The sequence below is a fragment of the Balaenoptera physalus genome, assembly GCF_965194825.1.
Source record: "Balaenoptera physalus genome assembly, chromosome: 8".
NCBI lineage: Eukaryota > Metazoa > Chordata > Mammalia > Artiodactyla > Balaenopteridae > Balaenoptera > Balaenoptera physalus.
This window is the reverse complement of record NC_138887.1, coordinates 81324053-81342791: the sequence shown is the minus strand read 5'-3', so window position 1 is coordinate 81342791 and position 18739 is coordinate 81324053. Positions and strand designations below refer to the sequence as shown.

Genomic DNA, 18739 nt, shown 5'->3' with positions numbered 1-18739 from the left:
ATCTTCTTTTCTTGCTATCTTTATCCAAAACCATATCAAGCAGATTGATATTCATTTCACTTTTAAATACCTTTCCAGAGGATAAATATATTCTACACTATTTTCTGTAAGTAATCTATAGTCTTGTCCTAGACAATTTTTGACGTTTCATAATTTTTTTCTGGCACAAGTTCTTCACTATGGTTTATTTAAATTTATCCTGTGACTCCTTGAGCCAGTTTCTTCTTATCTCTTATTTGGTAGTCATCATTTTACTAACTAGCTATTATTAAGGTAAACTCTTATGAACGTCAACTCAGATATTTGGCCTATAACTTTCAAAGGGTGTAGGTGACAGTGCCTTATCACTTAGAGCTTCCAGGTTAGTTTAATCAGAATTTTTGAATTAACACTTTACTGACTTTTTCCCTGTAGTACAATAGTACAAGGTAGCTAGTCCCTTTACTCTCCTTGCCCCTCCCCACTTACAGCTGTTTTTCCAAAGCTTTAAAAGATACCTGCTCTTTTCATGTTTGCTTGTGTCTTTCTTTGTTCCAGTGTTTGTCTTGGGTTCTTGGCAGAGAGAGCCTATGTTTGGCAACTTACCCTTCTGAGATAACTCCTACAAACTCCTACCTCATTTTTGCCTCTTCTTTGATCTTACCAATCTTTCTCATCACTGTATTATGAGTTCTGTCATGGTTACCACATGTTTTATTAAATTTTATAGTAAAGGTGGGACTAGAGCTTACATTCAGGTCTACCATGTAAGGTTGTATAGTTTGTACACAGCACAAAGGTGCTCAGTTGGGAGGACAAGTGGGAACTGATATCCAGCCTGTGGTCCACTTACCAAGTCATGTATGTATTAGTGAGGCTCTGTCAAGTCAAAAGGGATAATTTCTTTCTAATACATGCAGTAAGCTAAGTGAGGATTTAAATATATTATAGAAAAGATCCTATTGTTTCCCTGTCATGCTCATGTTTATTTTGCCCCCAAGAGGAAAGAAGCATTTGGGGAGTATTCTCCCCTTCTCTCTGTTTCATAGATGGTTTCTTCTCAGTGGTTCCAGTTCTTGCTGGACAGGCTTACCTAGTTTCTTCTGGATGACCCTGGCCCTGAGCTTTGGGTCCCTCTAGCCCAGAGTTTCTCAAGCTTGGCACTGTTGTTATTTGGGGCTACCCTGTGCATTGGCAGCATATTGAGCAGCATTCCTTCCTTCTACCCATAGATGTCAGTAGCCCCTCTCCCCCCACAGTGTGCTAACCAGAAATGTCTCCAGAAGTTGTCAGTGTCTCTAGGAAACAATATCACTTCTGGTTGAGAACCCCTGCTCTAGTCTAAGAGCTTTTCATCATTAATTATTGAATCTTACAATAATAAATACACGTCTACTTCAATTTATTTATGTATTTTCAAATTTAAGGCATATAAAGAGATATTCATGCAAAGTTACATTTATTTACTTATTTATTTTTAAATAAATTTATCCATTTATTTATTTATTTATTATTATTATTTTTTATTTATTCATTTATTTATTTTTGGCTGTGTCGGGTCTTTGTTGCTGCACGTGGGCTTTCTCTAGTTGAGGCGAGCAGGGGTTACTCTTCCTTGTGGTACGTGGGCTTTTCATTGCAGTGGCTTCTCTTGTTGCAGAGCACGGGCTCTAGGCGTGCGGGCTTCAGGAGTTGTAGCACACAGACTCAGTAGTTGTGGCTCACGGGCTCTAGAGCGCAGGCTCAGTAGTTGCGGTGCACAGGCTTAGTTGCTCTGCGGCATGTGGGATCTTCCTGGACCAGGGCTCGAACCCATGTCCCCTGCATTGGCAGGCGGATTCTTTTTTTTTTTTTTTTTTTTTTTAAATTTCACCTTTAGTTTTTTTTTTTTTAAACATCTTTATTGAAGTATAATTGCTTCACAGTGGTGTGTTAGTTTCTGCTTTATAACAAAATGAATCAGCTACACATATACACACGTTCCTATAGCTCCTCCCTCCCGCATCTCCCTCCCTCCCACCCTCCCCATCCCACCCCCCCAGGCGGTCACAAAGCACAGAGCTGATCTCCCTGTGCTATATTTATTTATTTTTGGCTGCATCGGGTCTTTGTTGCTGCACGTGGGCTTTTTCTAGTTGTAGTGAGCAGGGGCTACTCTTCGTCGCAGTGCACGGGCTTCTCATTGCAGTGGCTTCCGTTGTTGCGGAGTATGGGCTCCTGGCACGTGGGCTTCAGCAGCTGTGGCACGTGGGCTCAGCAGCTGTGGCTCGCAGGCTCAGCAGTCGTGGCGTACGGGCTTAGTTGCTCTGTGGCATGTGGGATCTTCCCGGACCAGGGCTCGAACCCATGTCCCCCGCATTGGCAGGCAGACTCCTAACCACTGCGCCACCAGGGAAGTCTCCAAAGTTACATTTAGAATGCTTAATTGTATTTGAAAGTAAACATTCAATTATTTACAGTAGATCTGAATAATATGCCTTGTTCTTATTAGTGATTTTACTGTGCTGATTAAAAATGACAATAACCTTCCTAATCATGTAATCATTTATTGTACAGGAGTGCCAGGAAGTAAGCATTTGGTCTTTTTGTCTCCCAAGAGACAGAACTAAAACTGAAGCCAGACAGTAGATTTTGGTGTAAGACTAGTTATAACCAAAAGGCAATACATTTATACAAGCTATTATTCCAGAAAGTACTACTAACAAGTAATGAAGTGGTTTGATGAAATGTATACATTTATAAAGTCAAACAGAAACTAAGAAAACTTAGTTATGAATATTTAAAGATGATCTGAGGGAAGAAAACAATGCTTTTATCTGGAAAGTTCTCAGGATTACAGTTCACAACCCACAAAAGTCACTTTAAAACATGTACCATAAGACTTGCCCTTTATAATAGTCTCCCAGTTTCTAGAACTTTAAACTACTGGAACAAGATACCAAATTTTACAGTTCTTTCCAGTCCTGTGTGTCTTTGTAGTGCTGTCTCTTAGTATAGCGCTTGAACATGGTAGTATGCTGTAGTGAAGTGGTTAAGAGGGTGGGCCCTGATACTTTCTAGCTGTGCAGTCTTGGGCAAGTCACTTAACTTTGCTGTGTCTCAACTTCCTGATCTACAAAATAAGAATACATAGAACCCACCTCAAAGCTGTGCAAATTAAATTCTATAATCCTAGTAAAAGTATTTAGCAGTTCCTGGCACCAAGATAACATTTAACGAAAGTTGGCTATTGTGTAGACCATCAGTAAATATTAAGTGAAGAAAAAGAATGCTGCCAATGATTATTATTTAAATGTACTTCATCTTTCTTAATCTGGGTTCAAATATTACAGATAGGTAACTTTTGGTTTTCTTTAAAACATGTTGTTAAGGAATATAATCTTGTTTTCCAGATGCTGTTTTCGCAGGTGCCATGCCTACAATGGCAAGTGTCAAGCTCTCCACTCTTCACCCCATTGTGAATCACCCACATTATGAGGATGCAGACTTGAGGTGGGCAACTGATAGAATACTTCAACCAGACACACTAACGACTTCTACTGACTCATAGGAATAGGGAAATTTTTATACACACACGCGCACACACACACACACAATCACTCTTATCCTCATATTTGTGCTAGAAGTTAATAATAACCATTCAGAAATTACAATACGTACCTGTTGATTTAAAGTAACCTTAATAAACCTCGGAAAACTGAAAATAGCAACACCCAGTTTTTCTCAAAGTGAAAAATATGTCACATTAATGACTAGCCTCTGTGTGTTTATGTGGGTGTGTGTTCCAGTGAAACTCCTAAGTAATAGTAATAAGAGTGGGGATAGATTTGGCTCATGGCCATAGTTTGCCAACCCCTGTTCTAGATTCCACAGCCCCTCTGCCTGGTTTAAGAAACCATTCTTCATCTTACTGGTGGCCCATGATTAGCCTTTTTTAACAGAGAGAAAAGCTACATGAAATTTGCTATATTAAATGCTTTTATGAAACTTTGGGGTGCTCTTTTGCTAGCTGATTATGGGAACTCTGGTTTCCACTGAGGTCTGAAAGTTTTGTTTTCCTTAAATGACTGACTTTTAAAAATTATTTTAATCATTCTAGTAATTGGGTAATCATTTCCTTTTAATGTATTTTTGGCTTATTTTTAGAGGTAATATTTTAAATTATTTAAAGTTTTATGTTTGGTTGTGGAGATTGGGCATTCTGTATGCTTGAAATCCTAAGAAAAGTCTAATGCATAATTGATAATTTGTTCAGGATTTTATAAAAACCCCCATTTAGGGCTAAACCATCTGTTGTACCATATTTTGGTAACCATCCCTGTCTCTTAAGCTTCTGTTAAGTTGCTTTCTCTACATGCCTACTACCCTAGATGCCCACTGTCTAATTGTTCTATTTGCTACATTCAGCTTCAACTCATATGCTTTTCAGAGTTTCTGTGAATGAAATTATCTACTGAAATCTATATTTTCACTATGTTTAGCCTCTATCTGAATTTGTTCCAGATTAATTATTTTATGAATTATGCAAAGCAAATTTTATATTCTGAACTGCTACCTACCTCTAGACTCTAAACTGGTTTATACACTAATAAGCAGTACCTGCAAAATTCAAATTGCTGTAAGTTTAAGCACATGCAAAATATAAGTAGAAATGTGGCAACTGCTATCCCCAGAATAATTCGTGCTATTTGGGGTCATATATAATCAATGCTCCATCCAGTAAGCATTGAGGTTTTAATTTGGTAATAAATCTATTGTCATTTATTTTAAAAAATTTTAACTTGTTTGAATTTAAAGAGCTCGGACAAAAATAGTTTATTCTGCATATAGTCGAAAATCTGCAAAAGAAGTGAGAGATAAGTTGGTGGAGTTACATGTGAATTACTACATTTTAGAAGAGGCGTGGTGTGTTGTAAGAACTAAGTGAGTATGAGCCCTATGGTATATGATATTGTATATTTTAAAACAACAAATGTTTTACTTTATTACAGCAGTCCTGATTCTTTAAAAATTTTTATTTTAAATTAGTTCCATTAAATTGTTGCCCTGGTATTTTATTTAAAATTATTTCATGTAGGAAATTAAAATTATACTATTATTTAAGCATAATGTAATTTTTTAAAAGTATAGTATATTTTGCTATCCTAATTTTTTCATTTTAACATCTTAAATGTAGCTTTTTTCCATAATCTTCAAGTTTTTATGATAACTTTTATTAGATGTCTGAAATACAGATTTGAATTTACAGCCAAGTCAGATATTAGCATTCTGCTACTACAGGTGATTTACGTTGGATTTATAAGACTCATAAGAAAAGTTTCCCGTAACTCAAAAGGACATAATAAGAAAACATTTCTAATTAACATTTTTTCGTTTCTAAATTTTGAATCTCTAAAAATATATAAAATTCTAAGATGTGTAATGGATATCTTGAGACCTTTGTTTAGTGTCCTTGATTTAAGAAGTCCTTAGTTATATTAATTTTAGCATTAAGAATTTTCATTTCTCCTATGGATAATTAAGAATTGGCTATAACAGATTTTGAAGAGCTAAGTTCGGAAATTTTAGTAGCTAATTTTTTTATCTAATTTTAAGATCTAATAAATATGTGTAGGAAGAAAGAGCATCTTGCAAAAGAAGAAACAGAAATATCATAATGTGTATGCTTATCATATTAATTTAATTTAAAGCTTAAGACAAAACATACTTCAAAACAGGGCATATTATCACAAATAAAGGTGGACATTTTATGATGACAAAAGGATTAATTCATCAAAAATATCTAACACTTTTAAATATGCATACCTCTAAACAGAGCTTCAAAGCACACAAAATAAAAACGTGTAGAACTAAAAGAAAAAATAAGTAAGGCTTTAATCATAGTTGGAAAAGTTAACATTTTTTTCTCTACTAGGAACAGTAGATAAAAAGTCAGTAAGCATATGAAAGAGATGAACAACAAATAGTATCAAATGACCTGATCCAATTGACATTTATTGAACACTGCAGGAAACAGCTGCAGAGTACACATTCTTTTAAAGGGCATGTGGAATGTTCACCAAGAGAGAACATATGCTGGGCTGTAAAAATGGTCTCAATATGTTTAAAAGGTTTTAAATCATACAGAGTTAAAATAGAAAACAATAATAAATAGATACCTAGTAAATCCATGCGTATTTGGAAATTAGGCCGTAAACTTACGGGTAATTTATGGGTCAAAGAAAAAAAACACAAAGAAAATTTTAAAACACTATTTTTCACTTCAATGGAACAAGGGGTCTTTTAACAATATTGCTGATCTAACTGGATATAATGTACAGGAAAAAATTAAACCATGACCCATACTACACCATACACAAAAATTAACTTTACATGGATTATAGAACTAAATGTAAGAGCTAAAATTGTAAAGATTTCTTAGAACACAGAGTACTAACCATTTAAAAAAGCAATAAATTGGTTATATCAAAATTGAAATATTTTCCTCAAAAAGATATTAAGAAAATAAGGCAAGCCACAGACTAGAAGAAAATATTGGAAAGCATATATCTGATAAAGGACTTATAAATATAGTTCATATAAAGAAATTCTATAAATTAATAATAAAATGACTGTACAATTGAAAATGGGCAAAAGACTTGGAAAGACGTAATTCCCCAAAGAAAATGTGTGACTGACCGATAAATACAATTTTTAAAACTAAAATACCATACATTGGAGAGGATACAGAATAATTATAAATCTCTTACATTGCTAAGGGGAGTGAAAATGATACAACCACTTTGGAGAACTATTTGGAGGAATCTTAAAAAAATTTAAGCACACATCTACCCTATTACTCAGCAGTTCCATTCAGAAGAATTTAAATAAGAGAAATTAAAACATCTCTCTAGAAAGGGTGTCACAGCAGTTTTATTCATAATAGCTCAAAACCTGTAGGTAACTTGTTGCTTTTCCCTTGCTGCTTTTAAGAATCTCTCTTTATGTTTAATTTTTGTCATTCTAATTACAGTGTGTCTTGGTGTGGACCTCTTTGGGTTGATTCTGTTTGGGACTCTCTGTGCTTCCTGTACCTGGAAGTCTGTTTCCTTTCACAGGTTAGGGAAATTTTCAGCTATTGTGTCTTCACATATGTTCTCTGCCCCTTTTTCTCTCTCTCCTCCTTCTGGGACCCCTAAAATGAGAATGTTAGTATGCTTGATGTTGTTTCAAAGGTCTCTTAAACTGTCCTCATTCATTTTTTTTTTTCTTTTTTCTGTTCAGCATCAGTGACATCCATAACTCTGTCTTCCAGTTCGCTGTTCCATTCCTCTGTATCATCTAATCTACTGTCGATTCCTTGTAGTGTATTTTTTTTATTTCACTTATTGTATTATTCAGCTGTTTGGTTCTTCTTTATATTTTCTATCTCATTGTTAAACTTCTCACTGTGTTCATCCATTCTTCTCCCACGTTCTTTGAGCATCTTTGTGATCATTACCTTGAACTTTTTATTGGGTAGATTGCTTATCTCTACTGCATTTAATTCTTCTTCCAGGGTTTTTATCTTTTTCCTTTGATTGGAACATATTTCTCTGTCACCTCATTTTGCCTAATTTGCCATTATTATTTCTATGTATTTGGTAGTTTGCTTACACTTCCCAATCTTGGTGAAGTGGCCTTCTGTAGGAGACATCCTATGGGTCCCAGAAGTGCACTCCCCTCTGGTCACCAGAGCTACATGCTCTAGGGTTGCCCCCTGTGTCAGCTGTGTGGGCCCTTCTGTTGTGGCAGGCTGAGAACTATGGATGGTCTGGTAGATGTGGCTGGCCCCCAGTCCTGTTGGTTGCCAGGCCCTCCCTTGTGCGGAGGCTACTGGCCAGTGGTGGGTGGGGCCAGATCACGAGGCACCTGGTTATAGGTTCCAGGGTGTGGCAAAGCTGATGTTGGCCTGCTGGTGGGTGGGGCTGTGTCAGGCTAGCTGCTTGACCTGAGTCTTCTCAGTACTGGTACCCACAGGATGGTGGGTCGGGACAGGTCCGATGCTAATAAGCTAGAGGAAGAATTCCACAATGGCGCTTACCAGCACCAGTGTCCACGTGGTAGAACAAGCTCCCCAAAATAGCTGCTGCCAGCATCCACGTCCCCAGGGTGCGCTCCAGTTGCCTCCTGCCTCTCTGGGTGACTCTCCAAAATCAGCAGGAAGGTCTGACCCAAGCTCCTTTCAGATTGCTGCTTCTACCCTGGGTCCTGTAGTGTGTGAGATTTTGTGTGTACCCTTTAAGAGTGGATTCTCTTTCCCACAGCCCTCTGTCTTTCCCAAAAGTAAACCCTGCTTGCCTTCAAAGCTGAATATCCTGGGGGCTCATCTTCCTGATATAGGACCCCGAGCCCAAAGTGGGGCTCTGATCCTTCACTCTTTGGGGAGAAACTCTGCAATTGTAATTATCCTCCCATCTATGGGTCACCCACCTGGGTATATGATGAGTCTTGACTATACCACACCTCTGCCCCACTTACCTATCTCATTGTGGTTCTTTCTTTATATCTTTAGTTGTATAAGATCTTTTCTGCTAGATTCTGGTCTTTCTCATCAATAGTTACTCTGTAAATAGTTGTAATTTTAGTGTGCCCATGGGAGGGGGTGAGCTCAGGGCCTTCCTACACCACCCTCTTGGCACACCTCCTTGGAAATAATCCAATTTTAATGTAATTTTAATGTAAAGTAAATTGTGATACATTGAAGATGTCTGTTGTAATCCCTAGAGCAAACCACTTGAAAAATGCAAAAGCAAAAAAACAAAGCAAAAAAACCCGAATAAGCCAGTAGATGAATCGAATGGTATAATAAAACCTTTTTGCTTTACATAAAAGAAATCAAGAAAGAAACAGATGATCAAAAAGATACGAAACAAATAGAAGAAAAAAAGGAAAGTGGCAACCCTAAATCAAACCATATCAGTACTTGCAAATGTGAATGGGGACTAAACACTCCAATCAAATGTCGGAGATTGACAGACTGAATACAAAAGCAAAACCCAACTATGGCCTTTCTGTAAGAGGTGCATTGTAAATACAAATACATGAAGGAAAGGTTGAAGGAGAAAATATAGCAATGTTACCATGTGAGTAACCATGTATGTAACATATGCTAGATATGCATTATCTAGCATATTCTAAAAAAGGCAAAACTATAGTGCAGAAGGGGGATCAGTGCTTGCCTAGGTTTATATTTGGGGGAGAGGACTGACTCTAAAAGGCTACAAGGGAACTCGCTGGGGTGATGGAAATTCTCTGTGTTATGATTATGATGGTGCTCACACACCTATATACATTTGCCCATACTTATCAAACCTTACACATAAAATGGGTGAATTTTATCGTACATAAATTATACCTCAATATAGCTGTTAAAAAATTAGAAACCAATTTTGCCTGACTTCTTCCCTTTAATGACTCTCATGCCGGGTTGTTGCCTAGTGAGAAGTATTATTTCATTCAATCCATTCAAAAGGGAAAGAGTTGAGGAGAATAAAGTTGGCAGAAAAGCTTCTCTGCCCTGCTTTGGACTATATATGTTTTCATGCTAATCCAAGTCAATTTAAGCTCAAAAATATGAAATATGAAATTCATCAGGAATTAGATTAATTTTCCTTTGTCTCATTCTGCTATAAATGGGCCTTATGTTTAGATGGCAATACCACTTAGAAAATATATTCATTTATATTTTACTTTGAAAGTGGATTTTTAAATATATATTTCTGAATGTGCATTGAGCCCTTATTATTTGATTCAATAGTATATTGGTTATTTGGTTAAGTGGAACACGAAAATGCAGCGTACTTTCATTTTATTATCTCTAAATTATAAACTTACGTTTTTTGAAATGATGCTTTAAAATCTTTAATTTATTAAATTAGTCTCTAAAAATCTAGGAGATATTTTATAATTATACTTCTTCTAGATATGAATGCATTTTTAATACAGATATATGTGCCTGTTTTTTTCAGGCCTGGTTGCAGTATGCTTGAAATTTGGGATGTGGAAGACCCTTCCAACTCAGCTAACCCTCCCTTATGTAGCGTCTTGCTCAAGGATGAGAGGCCGTACTTCACCACAGTGTTTCAGAATAGTATATACAGAGTGTTAAAGGTTAACTGGGAATGAGACTACCCTTTACACTGTGGTGCATAAAAAACAATCACTTTAGTTTATTTACATTAATAAAAATCACAAGCTTTAATAAGGGACCCTTAAAAAGAAGATAATAAAAATGCTTTAAATTTTTCTAATTGCTAAAAGGTAAATTATTTCATTGTTTTCCATTGAATGTCAGCCTTATTAAGCTTGTCATATAAATGAGTAAATCATCTTAAAGCTTTAAAGAAGAAAAATATATGTAAAAGAACAGTGAAATTTAATAAATCAAGGATATGTAAGTCCTTTTGTATCCCACTAGGTGAATTGCTTCGGATTCTCTCTAGTTCCAGGATGTACCAGCTCAGAATCTTTAAACCACTTAGAAGAGACTAATGCAGTCTCTGAAATGACACTTCCTTAAGATCCTGTTACTGATCACAACCTCTTTACCTCTGTGAGGAAATTTGTTTGTAACCATGTGTCTATTAAGGTTGTTTTGCTTTTAGTAGCCCTCAGGAAAGATCTTTAATAGCTTTTAAAAACTTTTTTTATCATTTCAGGTTAAGTATTTTTAAAAACAGCTTATTTTGTAATGTTTTCAATCTCTTTAAATTTATTTACCCAGCCAGATAAGTATTTTTCACTGATTAGTTCTCAGTTTGAGTTCAACAGATTATTAATCTGTCTTCAGAATTCAGTGGTTTTTCTTTTACTATCCAAGTAAAATAAAAGTTGTTACAGTATACAGCCAAATGTAGGGGTTAAATATAATCAGAAAAGAAAATCCAGTTAAATTTATCAAATGAAATTTGAAGATTCTAGATCTTGAATGAAGCAAAGGCATTCTCATCTTGAAGCCCTATAGCTCATTGGACATAGTCATTTTTTCTGGTCACCATCTTTCATAATTAATATATTTTAAAGTCCTTTATTTATTTTTGGTTTTGGATGAGGACAGTAATGTTTTATAGATCCTCTCTTCCAGTATAAAACCTACCCGATAGTAGTGCTTTGAAAAGTGGTAAATAGTTATCTTGAAGATATTGTTGCCAAATGGAAAGATAAACACTCTCTTTCTCTGATTGAGAGGTGTTAAATATGCCATAGCTGTAGTATTTTAATGTGTATCTGCTTTAATCATCTTGAAATTTTTGTAATTCCCTTATTTTTTGGACCTCTACATTTGAGAGAACAAAATGACTAAATTCTGTAGATTAGTTCACTTACAGTAGGTAGAAGATTACATATATATAATATATACAGGAAAACCAATAAAATTTTTAACTTTTATACTTGTAAAATATTTTAATACAAGATACAAAACAGCTAAGAAAGCATACCAAATTTTATTTATATTTGCATTTTCAGATAATTTGTTTTGGCATAAGTATGGGGCAAAGAGAGAAAGGAGATACAACACCTAACATTCATAAAAATTGAAATAGATTTTGGATGATGTTTTCATAGGAAGTATTTTAAAGAAGTTGGTAGAATATTTTTAAAAACTGTATTAGCTAATAAAATATGCAATACAAATATATTTATGTGGATTTATATATAGGGAAACCAATATAATTATTTTCAACTTTTTATAGTTGTAAAATATTTTAATACAAATACAAAGCCACTAAGCCACTAAGAAAGCCTTATTTTAGCATTTTCAGATAATTCATTTTGGTGTAAGTGTGGGGCAAAGAAGGAAAAGAGCTATAACACCTAACATTCATGAAATTAAAGTGACACATTTTGGATGGTCTTTTCATAGGCAACATTTTAAAGAAGTTGGTAGAATTTAACAACAAAAATGGATGAGCTGTATTAACTGAAACAAGTTTCATATAAATATAATGTATTAATATGAATTTTTGTTATTTTCATGTACTATATATGTTTTAAATTAAAAAAGCCCTTGAAGATTCTTTTGTGTGTTTTCTATCTTTCCTCATTCTTTACTAAACACATATTTTAAAATTGAAATCATCCTGATATGAAGGTAGAAATCATAGTTTCCTGGATGTATTGACCATGTTTACATTGGCAGTGATCTTTTTTGGCCATTTTAAAACAATTCTGTGGGGCTTCCCTTGTGGCGCAGTGGTTAAGAATCCGCCTGCCAATGCAGGGGACACAGGTTCAAGCCCTGGTCCGGGAAGATCCCTCATGCCGTGGAGCAAATAAGCCCATGCACCACAACCACTGAGCCCCCGCGTGCCACAGCTACTGAAGCCCGCACGCCTAGAGCCTGTGCTCCACAACAAAGAGAATAGCCCCCACTCACCACAACTAGAGAAAGCCCGTGTGCAGCAACGAAGACCCAATGCAGCCAAAAATAAATTAATTAATTAAAAAAAAAAAGCATACCAGACTACTGCTTACTCTTATATAAATTATGCTATTAGATTCTTACCTGCATACATTTTATTGTTTATTCTTTTGAAATCTGAAAAACTATGCACAAATGCTGTGGGTTGAGTGATGGGTAGATTTTTCCTCAGTGCAAGGAAGCATTTTCCTTAGTTTCCTGTGGTCATATTTTTGCACACTTATTTGAAACCACGGTAGAAGTGAGTTGTGCACAAGCTCAGCAATTCCCTCCATCATCAAGTTGTCAGAAGTTGATGTACAGCTTCAATGAATAATATGTGTGTTGTACTCTTTTGCTGCTAATAGGCACTGCATCAAAAATCATTGAGTACTTTTCATTTTAATTTTAATAATAAAACTATGCTTATATTTTATATGTTTCTATTATACAAGCAATACAAACTCATTATAGAAAATTAGTTTTGAAAAAAACAGGAAATTTAAAAGAAGGGAAAAATATTCACCAGGCATCATTAATATCTCTTTGTTTTCTTCCAACCTTTAGGCATAATTTTTTTCCTTGGTTTCCTCTTTTAACATAAACAGTTTTATGTTTTGTTCTTCATGTAGTAAATGTGGAAGTGTTACATATAGACTGTTTTTACTGACTACATAATATCCTATTTTGTATATAAATATATGCATAGATATCTGTATCTTAGCCATTGTTTAGCTGTTTCCATTTTTGCTACTACATGGATGTATATATAGAACACTGCCATGAATATGTTAGTACATTAAGTTTTTTAATTTTCAGATTGTTTCTGTAGGGTATATTCCACAAAGTTAAATTTCAGTAAGAGAATGTGGATACCTTTAAAGCCTTCAATGCAGTTCGCCTCAGATTACCTCTGCAAAAGGATTGTATGCACCACCAAAAATCAGTGTATGATAATGCTCATCTCACAACACTCATTAGCATTGGTTAGCCTTATTAAAAATATTTTTTGCTAATTTGTGACACCCAAAATGGTATTATTATTTTAAGTTGCATTTATTCCATAGTTTGTGTGATTGGATACCTATTCATGTTTGTAAATGGTTGCATTTCCTCTTATGTATTGCCTCTTTACATTCATCCACATTTATGTAAGCCCAGTCTAGCCCTGAGACCATCTGTGTTACACATACTCACTGTTGGTGAGTCTCTCTTGTCATTAAGTATTCCATAAAGTTGATAAAAATGCCGTATATATTCTTACTACTCAATAGGCTGGACATTATGTTTCAGGCTATCTAAAATAGTTTATAACTTATACTATATACTTTATACTGTATGCAGTATGTCACATTTAATATTAAATGCCAAGTTTAAAAATCTCAATGCTGCCACTGCTTAGATAAGGATTCAGTAATCATAATTTCATGGTTGGACACCATCAACTTTGTAAATTGTGTCTTATGTATGAAACTTCTTAAACCATTATTATTGATCTAATCTGAACTGCTTTTTATAGGATACAGAAAGCAGAATTATTAAATTTTCAACAGTTTTGGGCCTCATGTGAACTAGTAAAGCTTTATACCTTCCATTATTGTCCAGTAAAAACTCACTGTATTCTTATTAGAAAGTATGTTCTCTGGAGCTCTGTTTATATTCTTTGGTAAATCTTTTGAGTCTCCTCAAAAGAAGTGGGGTTACAGATAAGGGAAAAGAGAAAAATCTCTGTTTGAAAATTCCTGTTAACCATGATACATAAAAGGAAAATCTGAAAAGAATGGGTAGGAATATAACTTCAGGCACAAAAGTCAAATTAAGATGGGTCAAGGACTTAAATGAAAAAGGTAGAACTTTAAAACTTTTAGAAGAAAATAGGGAAATGCAAATTAATACCACATGACAAAATGTACAAGTCTGGTAATAATAAGAATTCGTGAGAACAAGGGGCAACAAGAACTGTCACTAAACTGTAGTAGGAGTATATATTGATACAGCCATCTTGGAAAATAATTTATTACCTAATACATTTTAAAGTATATAGACCCTGCAACCAATAACTTCCCCTAAAGAAATGCCTGTGCAAATATGCCAGGGAAAACGAATACAAGAATGTTCATGGAAGCATTATTTGTACCTGGTGGAGGGAGCTGAAAACAACCTAAAGGACCACGAATAGAATGAATTAAAACAAAGTAATTCCATACAATGGAATATCGTACAGGAATGAAAATGATCTGTTCACGCATCAATAGGAATGAATCTCAAATATAAGGTTAAGAATAAAAAACTAAGTTATCAAAGGTAGTGTGTGTATGTATGTGTAAATATATATGGTATTTGTATATAGCCTAAAAGCAAACAAAACAATAATATTAGGAGATATATGTGTAGCAAAACAATAAAAGCATAGGCATAATTCATACAAGAGTTAGGCTGGCAATCACTTCTAAGAATGCAATCCAGGAGGAGCCCTGGGTGCTTTAATGCTCCTGTTCCAGTTCTTAACTGGGTGTTAAGTACATAAGTTTTCATTTTGTAATTAAGATGTACATATACTTTATAATGTGATATATTTTATACCCTTCAAAGTAGGGCTTTGATCATCAGCGGTTCTTAAACCGCGATTCTCTTTCAGTAGCTCTAGGGTGCTTCAACAAGCATCATCAGACTGGGGTCCTGCTAGTCAAACAAATTCTCTAATTGTAGATGATCTTCCATTTGTGCAATGTGTTACTTAGTTTCTTCAAGTGGCAGATGATATGACAGTGCCTTTATTGAACAGCACAAACTGGATAGAAAGGAGTTATTATTTTTTATTTTTTCTTATTTAAAATTTTTTTCTATAAAAATAGTTCATATTCATTAAGGGAAAGTTGGAAAATTCAGGATAGTAATGAGAAGAAAATACATGGTCTTTCAAGAGTGGTATAGCTTCTTTAAAATTACATTATGGTATCTTCTAAAAAGTTGGTATATGAAAAGCCTTAATCATTACTTTTACTGTTATTAATTCAAAAAACTAAAATTTATAACTCTTGCTTCTTTATAATAAGACATTAGAGCATATCACTGCTAAGTAATCATATGTTAGTTGATTGTCACCCAATCCTTGAATATATAAACTGAGGTTCCCAATTTACTGTCTGTTGCTAAGTCCTTTCCATTAGAAAATGGGAATGCTAATACCGTCCTCACAAAGTTACTGTTAATATTAAATTCTTGGTACGTTGATGTCAATATCATTTTTTTTACTTGCTGAAGTATGAGTATACCATTTATAACTTGTAGTATTTATGAGTGTTTATTCTATTCTTTGAATATGACCCTAAAATATCAAGTCAAATGACTGAATATAATTTCCTATAAACTATATGAATCTACAAGTTTCACAATCTCTATTCTTGGCATCATTTTGAAATTTATTCACAAAACTTATTTGAGCTGTCTGCAGAGTCTGAAACTGCTTACCCAGGATGAGGTTTGTGATGTTGGTAGTGGAGAATCAGTAATTTTTTATGTAAAACATAAGTTTACGCATAATAAAAAGCCAAAGCAATATAGAGAAAATAGACAAGTAATTAAACAAGAATGGAGATAAAAACATGAACAGTTTAGAGGTGAGGGAGGGAAACCAGGCTGTCAAGATCTAAAATTCACTTATTAATACTTAAAAAGCATTTTACCACATGGAGGAAGCTTTTATTACACAGAGCATTAGAGTGTAAAATAGGGATTTGAAAAGAATGTAGGACACGTGGGTGTGTGTACATGTGGTGCTTCCTTTAAGTACCCCCAACAGCAGCAACAAAAAAGCAAGCCCTGTGAACACATCCCTTTCATAGAAAGCACTAATCTTTTTTTTTCAGTTCTCACGGTTTCCTTCCCTGGCAGGTATAGTATCAACAAAGTTTGCCTACATTTTGTGGTTGGTGGTGAAAGAAATTGTGTTAATGTATTTTATTTGTTTGATAGTGTTTGGGGGAAACATTGAATTAACATGTCTTCAAGCAATTTGTACACCTTCTAGTACCCAAAGCCCTCATCATTCAGAAGATTTGCAAACTTATATCCTTGGTTTCAGAACTCATTTCACTTTGGTCTCTTCTTTAGTGCTTTAAGTAGATGTACTATTCTACCAAATATGGCTAAATCCTTGAAAATAGTTCACGCATACAGAAAATAACTAAGCTTATCTTAATAACTTACAATTTCTTGGGTCTCTGTTTGCTTGTTCTGGCTATGTTTTGGGAATCAGCTTTCATGTGGAAATTGGTTTATATATATTCCTGAAAGCTGTTTAATTCTCTGGGTTTAGTAATAGTAATATGAAAAATTACAGAGGTTAGAATGGCCAAAATCCTGAACACTAACAACACCAAATGCTGACAAGAATATGGAGCAACAGAAACTCTTATTCATTACCAGGAGGAATGCCAAATGGTACAGCCACTTTAGAAGAGAGTTTGGTAAGCATACTTTTACCATATTATACAGAAATTGCACTCTGTAGTATTTACCTAGAGGAGTTGAAAACCTATGTCCACAAAACACCTACACATGGATGTTTATAGTAGCTTTATTCATAATTGCCAGAACATGGAAGCAACCAAGATGCCCTTCAGCACATAAATGGATAAACTTTGGTACATCCAGAAATGGAATATTATTCAGCACTGAAAATAACTGAGCTATCGATTATTGTGAAAAGACATGGAGGAACCTTAAATGCATATTATTAAGTGAAAGAAGCCAATCTGAAAAGGCTATATACTGGGTAAGTCCAACTATTGATATATGACATTCTGGAAAAGGCAAAATTTTGGAGATAATTAAAAAGTCAGTGGTTTCCAGGGGTTAGGGAGGAGGGAAGAATGAATACACAGAGCACAGAGGATTTTTAGGGCAGTGAAACTATTCTGTATGATACTGTAGTGGTGGATATGTGTTATTATATATTTGTTAAAACCCATGAAATGTAAAACACCAAGAGTGTACCCTAGTATAAACTATGGACTTTGGGTGATAATGATGCATCAATGTAGAGTCATCAATTGTAACGAATCTACCACTTTGGTGGGAGATGTTGATAATGGGGGAAGTAGTGTGTGTGTTGGGGCAGGTGGTATATGGGAGGTCTCTGTACTTTCCATTCAATTTTGCTGTGAACCAAAAACTGCTGTAAAACAAAGTCTATTTAAAAAATAAGTAACAAATGTCATTGAATAAATTTTGGCATGAAAATTTGTGATGTTAGTGTTAGTAAAGCTAAGGCAGCAATTCTTAAATATATGTGAAGTTTTGAGAAGATATTAAACCCTTCTGGAAAACTGCTGTATGTCAGATTAAACACAACTCTTGTCTGATTCTTCTCTCCATCATTAGAAATGTTAATAGATACCAGTCTCTGCAATTCCCAAGATTTTATCACCATTTTCCCCTCTGCTGTCTGCCCTTCTCTAGTCAAAATTACATCTTATTTGTTTTAAATAAAGAAACTCTTATAATTCCCTAGAAAATGTGAAAAAAATTTACATTATGGTTCATAGACTTTGAAGAAAGACATCATTCATAGAAATTGTGTTACAATTCACAATAATTATTTGATTCCTTTAAAAAAAAAAAAGATGTGCAATGTAATGTAGCTTCTTCATGGCCTTAAGATAGCCTCCATGTGATGAGAATTCTGTTTTTGCAACCCATCAGAGTCTTTGATAGCCTCTGTATATCAAGCATTCATGTTCTTTAATAGATAGGAAAAATACAAATTATATTCGTTTTTATTTTTTGCAAAGGTCAAGATTTTTATTACTCAGCTTTCAGTAGTACCTTGATTAGAACCTCAAGTTAGTCTCCCCGTTTCTTTTGTATTGTGTTAAATTACCTTCTTTTCTCCCCCTGTGGTTAACTACAAAGACTAGAAAAAATACAAAGTGTACCCAGTTCATAGAAGCATATATCCACTAAGAGGCTTTTTTTTCAAAAGCAAAATTTCTAGCATGAGTTTCAGTAATATTCAATAGGATACATTGCTTTTCTTTGAAATGAGATCTAACCAAGTATTAATATTTGCTATGTGATACTCTTTGTATGCCATGCAGTTCTTAAGAGTCCTTTGATCTTTTCAAAATACGTTGTTTGCCAGCTGTATAGATACAATGTACAAGAGTCTGTTCAGATAGCAGGTGATGATCACCCTGTGATCGGTGCTGGGGTACAACAGAAGGAAAGACTGGTTCCTTTCATGTAAGATTTCCTAGCAGAGGTGCTGCTTGATCTGATCTTAAAGGGAAAGTAGGAAGTAACCAAGTAAAGGGGGCCAGGGTCGGGGAGGCCTTT

The 18739-nt window shown here is 34.7% G+C and overlaps 1 protein-coding gene across 1 annotated transcript in view; it reads left to right on the top strand.

The window, feature by feature from the left end:
• DPY19L2 (dpy-19 like 2) overlaps nt 1–17296 on the top strand; it is a 93068-nt gene extending 75772 nt beyond the window's left edge. The window contains exons 20-22 of the mRNA XM_082471815.1: nt 3372–3471; nt 4777–4902; nt 9969–17296. Coding sequence (XP_082327941.1) covers nt 3372–3471; nt 4777–4902; nt 9969–10125 — 383 coding nt within the window. The 3' untranslated portion in view covers nt 10126–17296. The remainder of the gene's footprint in view (nt 1–3371; nt 3472–4776; nt 4903–9968) is intronic.
• The last annotated feature ends 1443 nt before the right edge of the window (nt 17297–18739 follow it).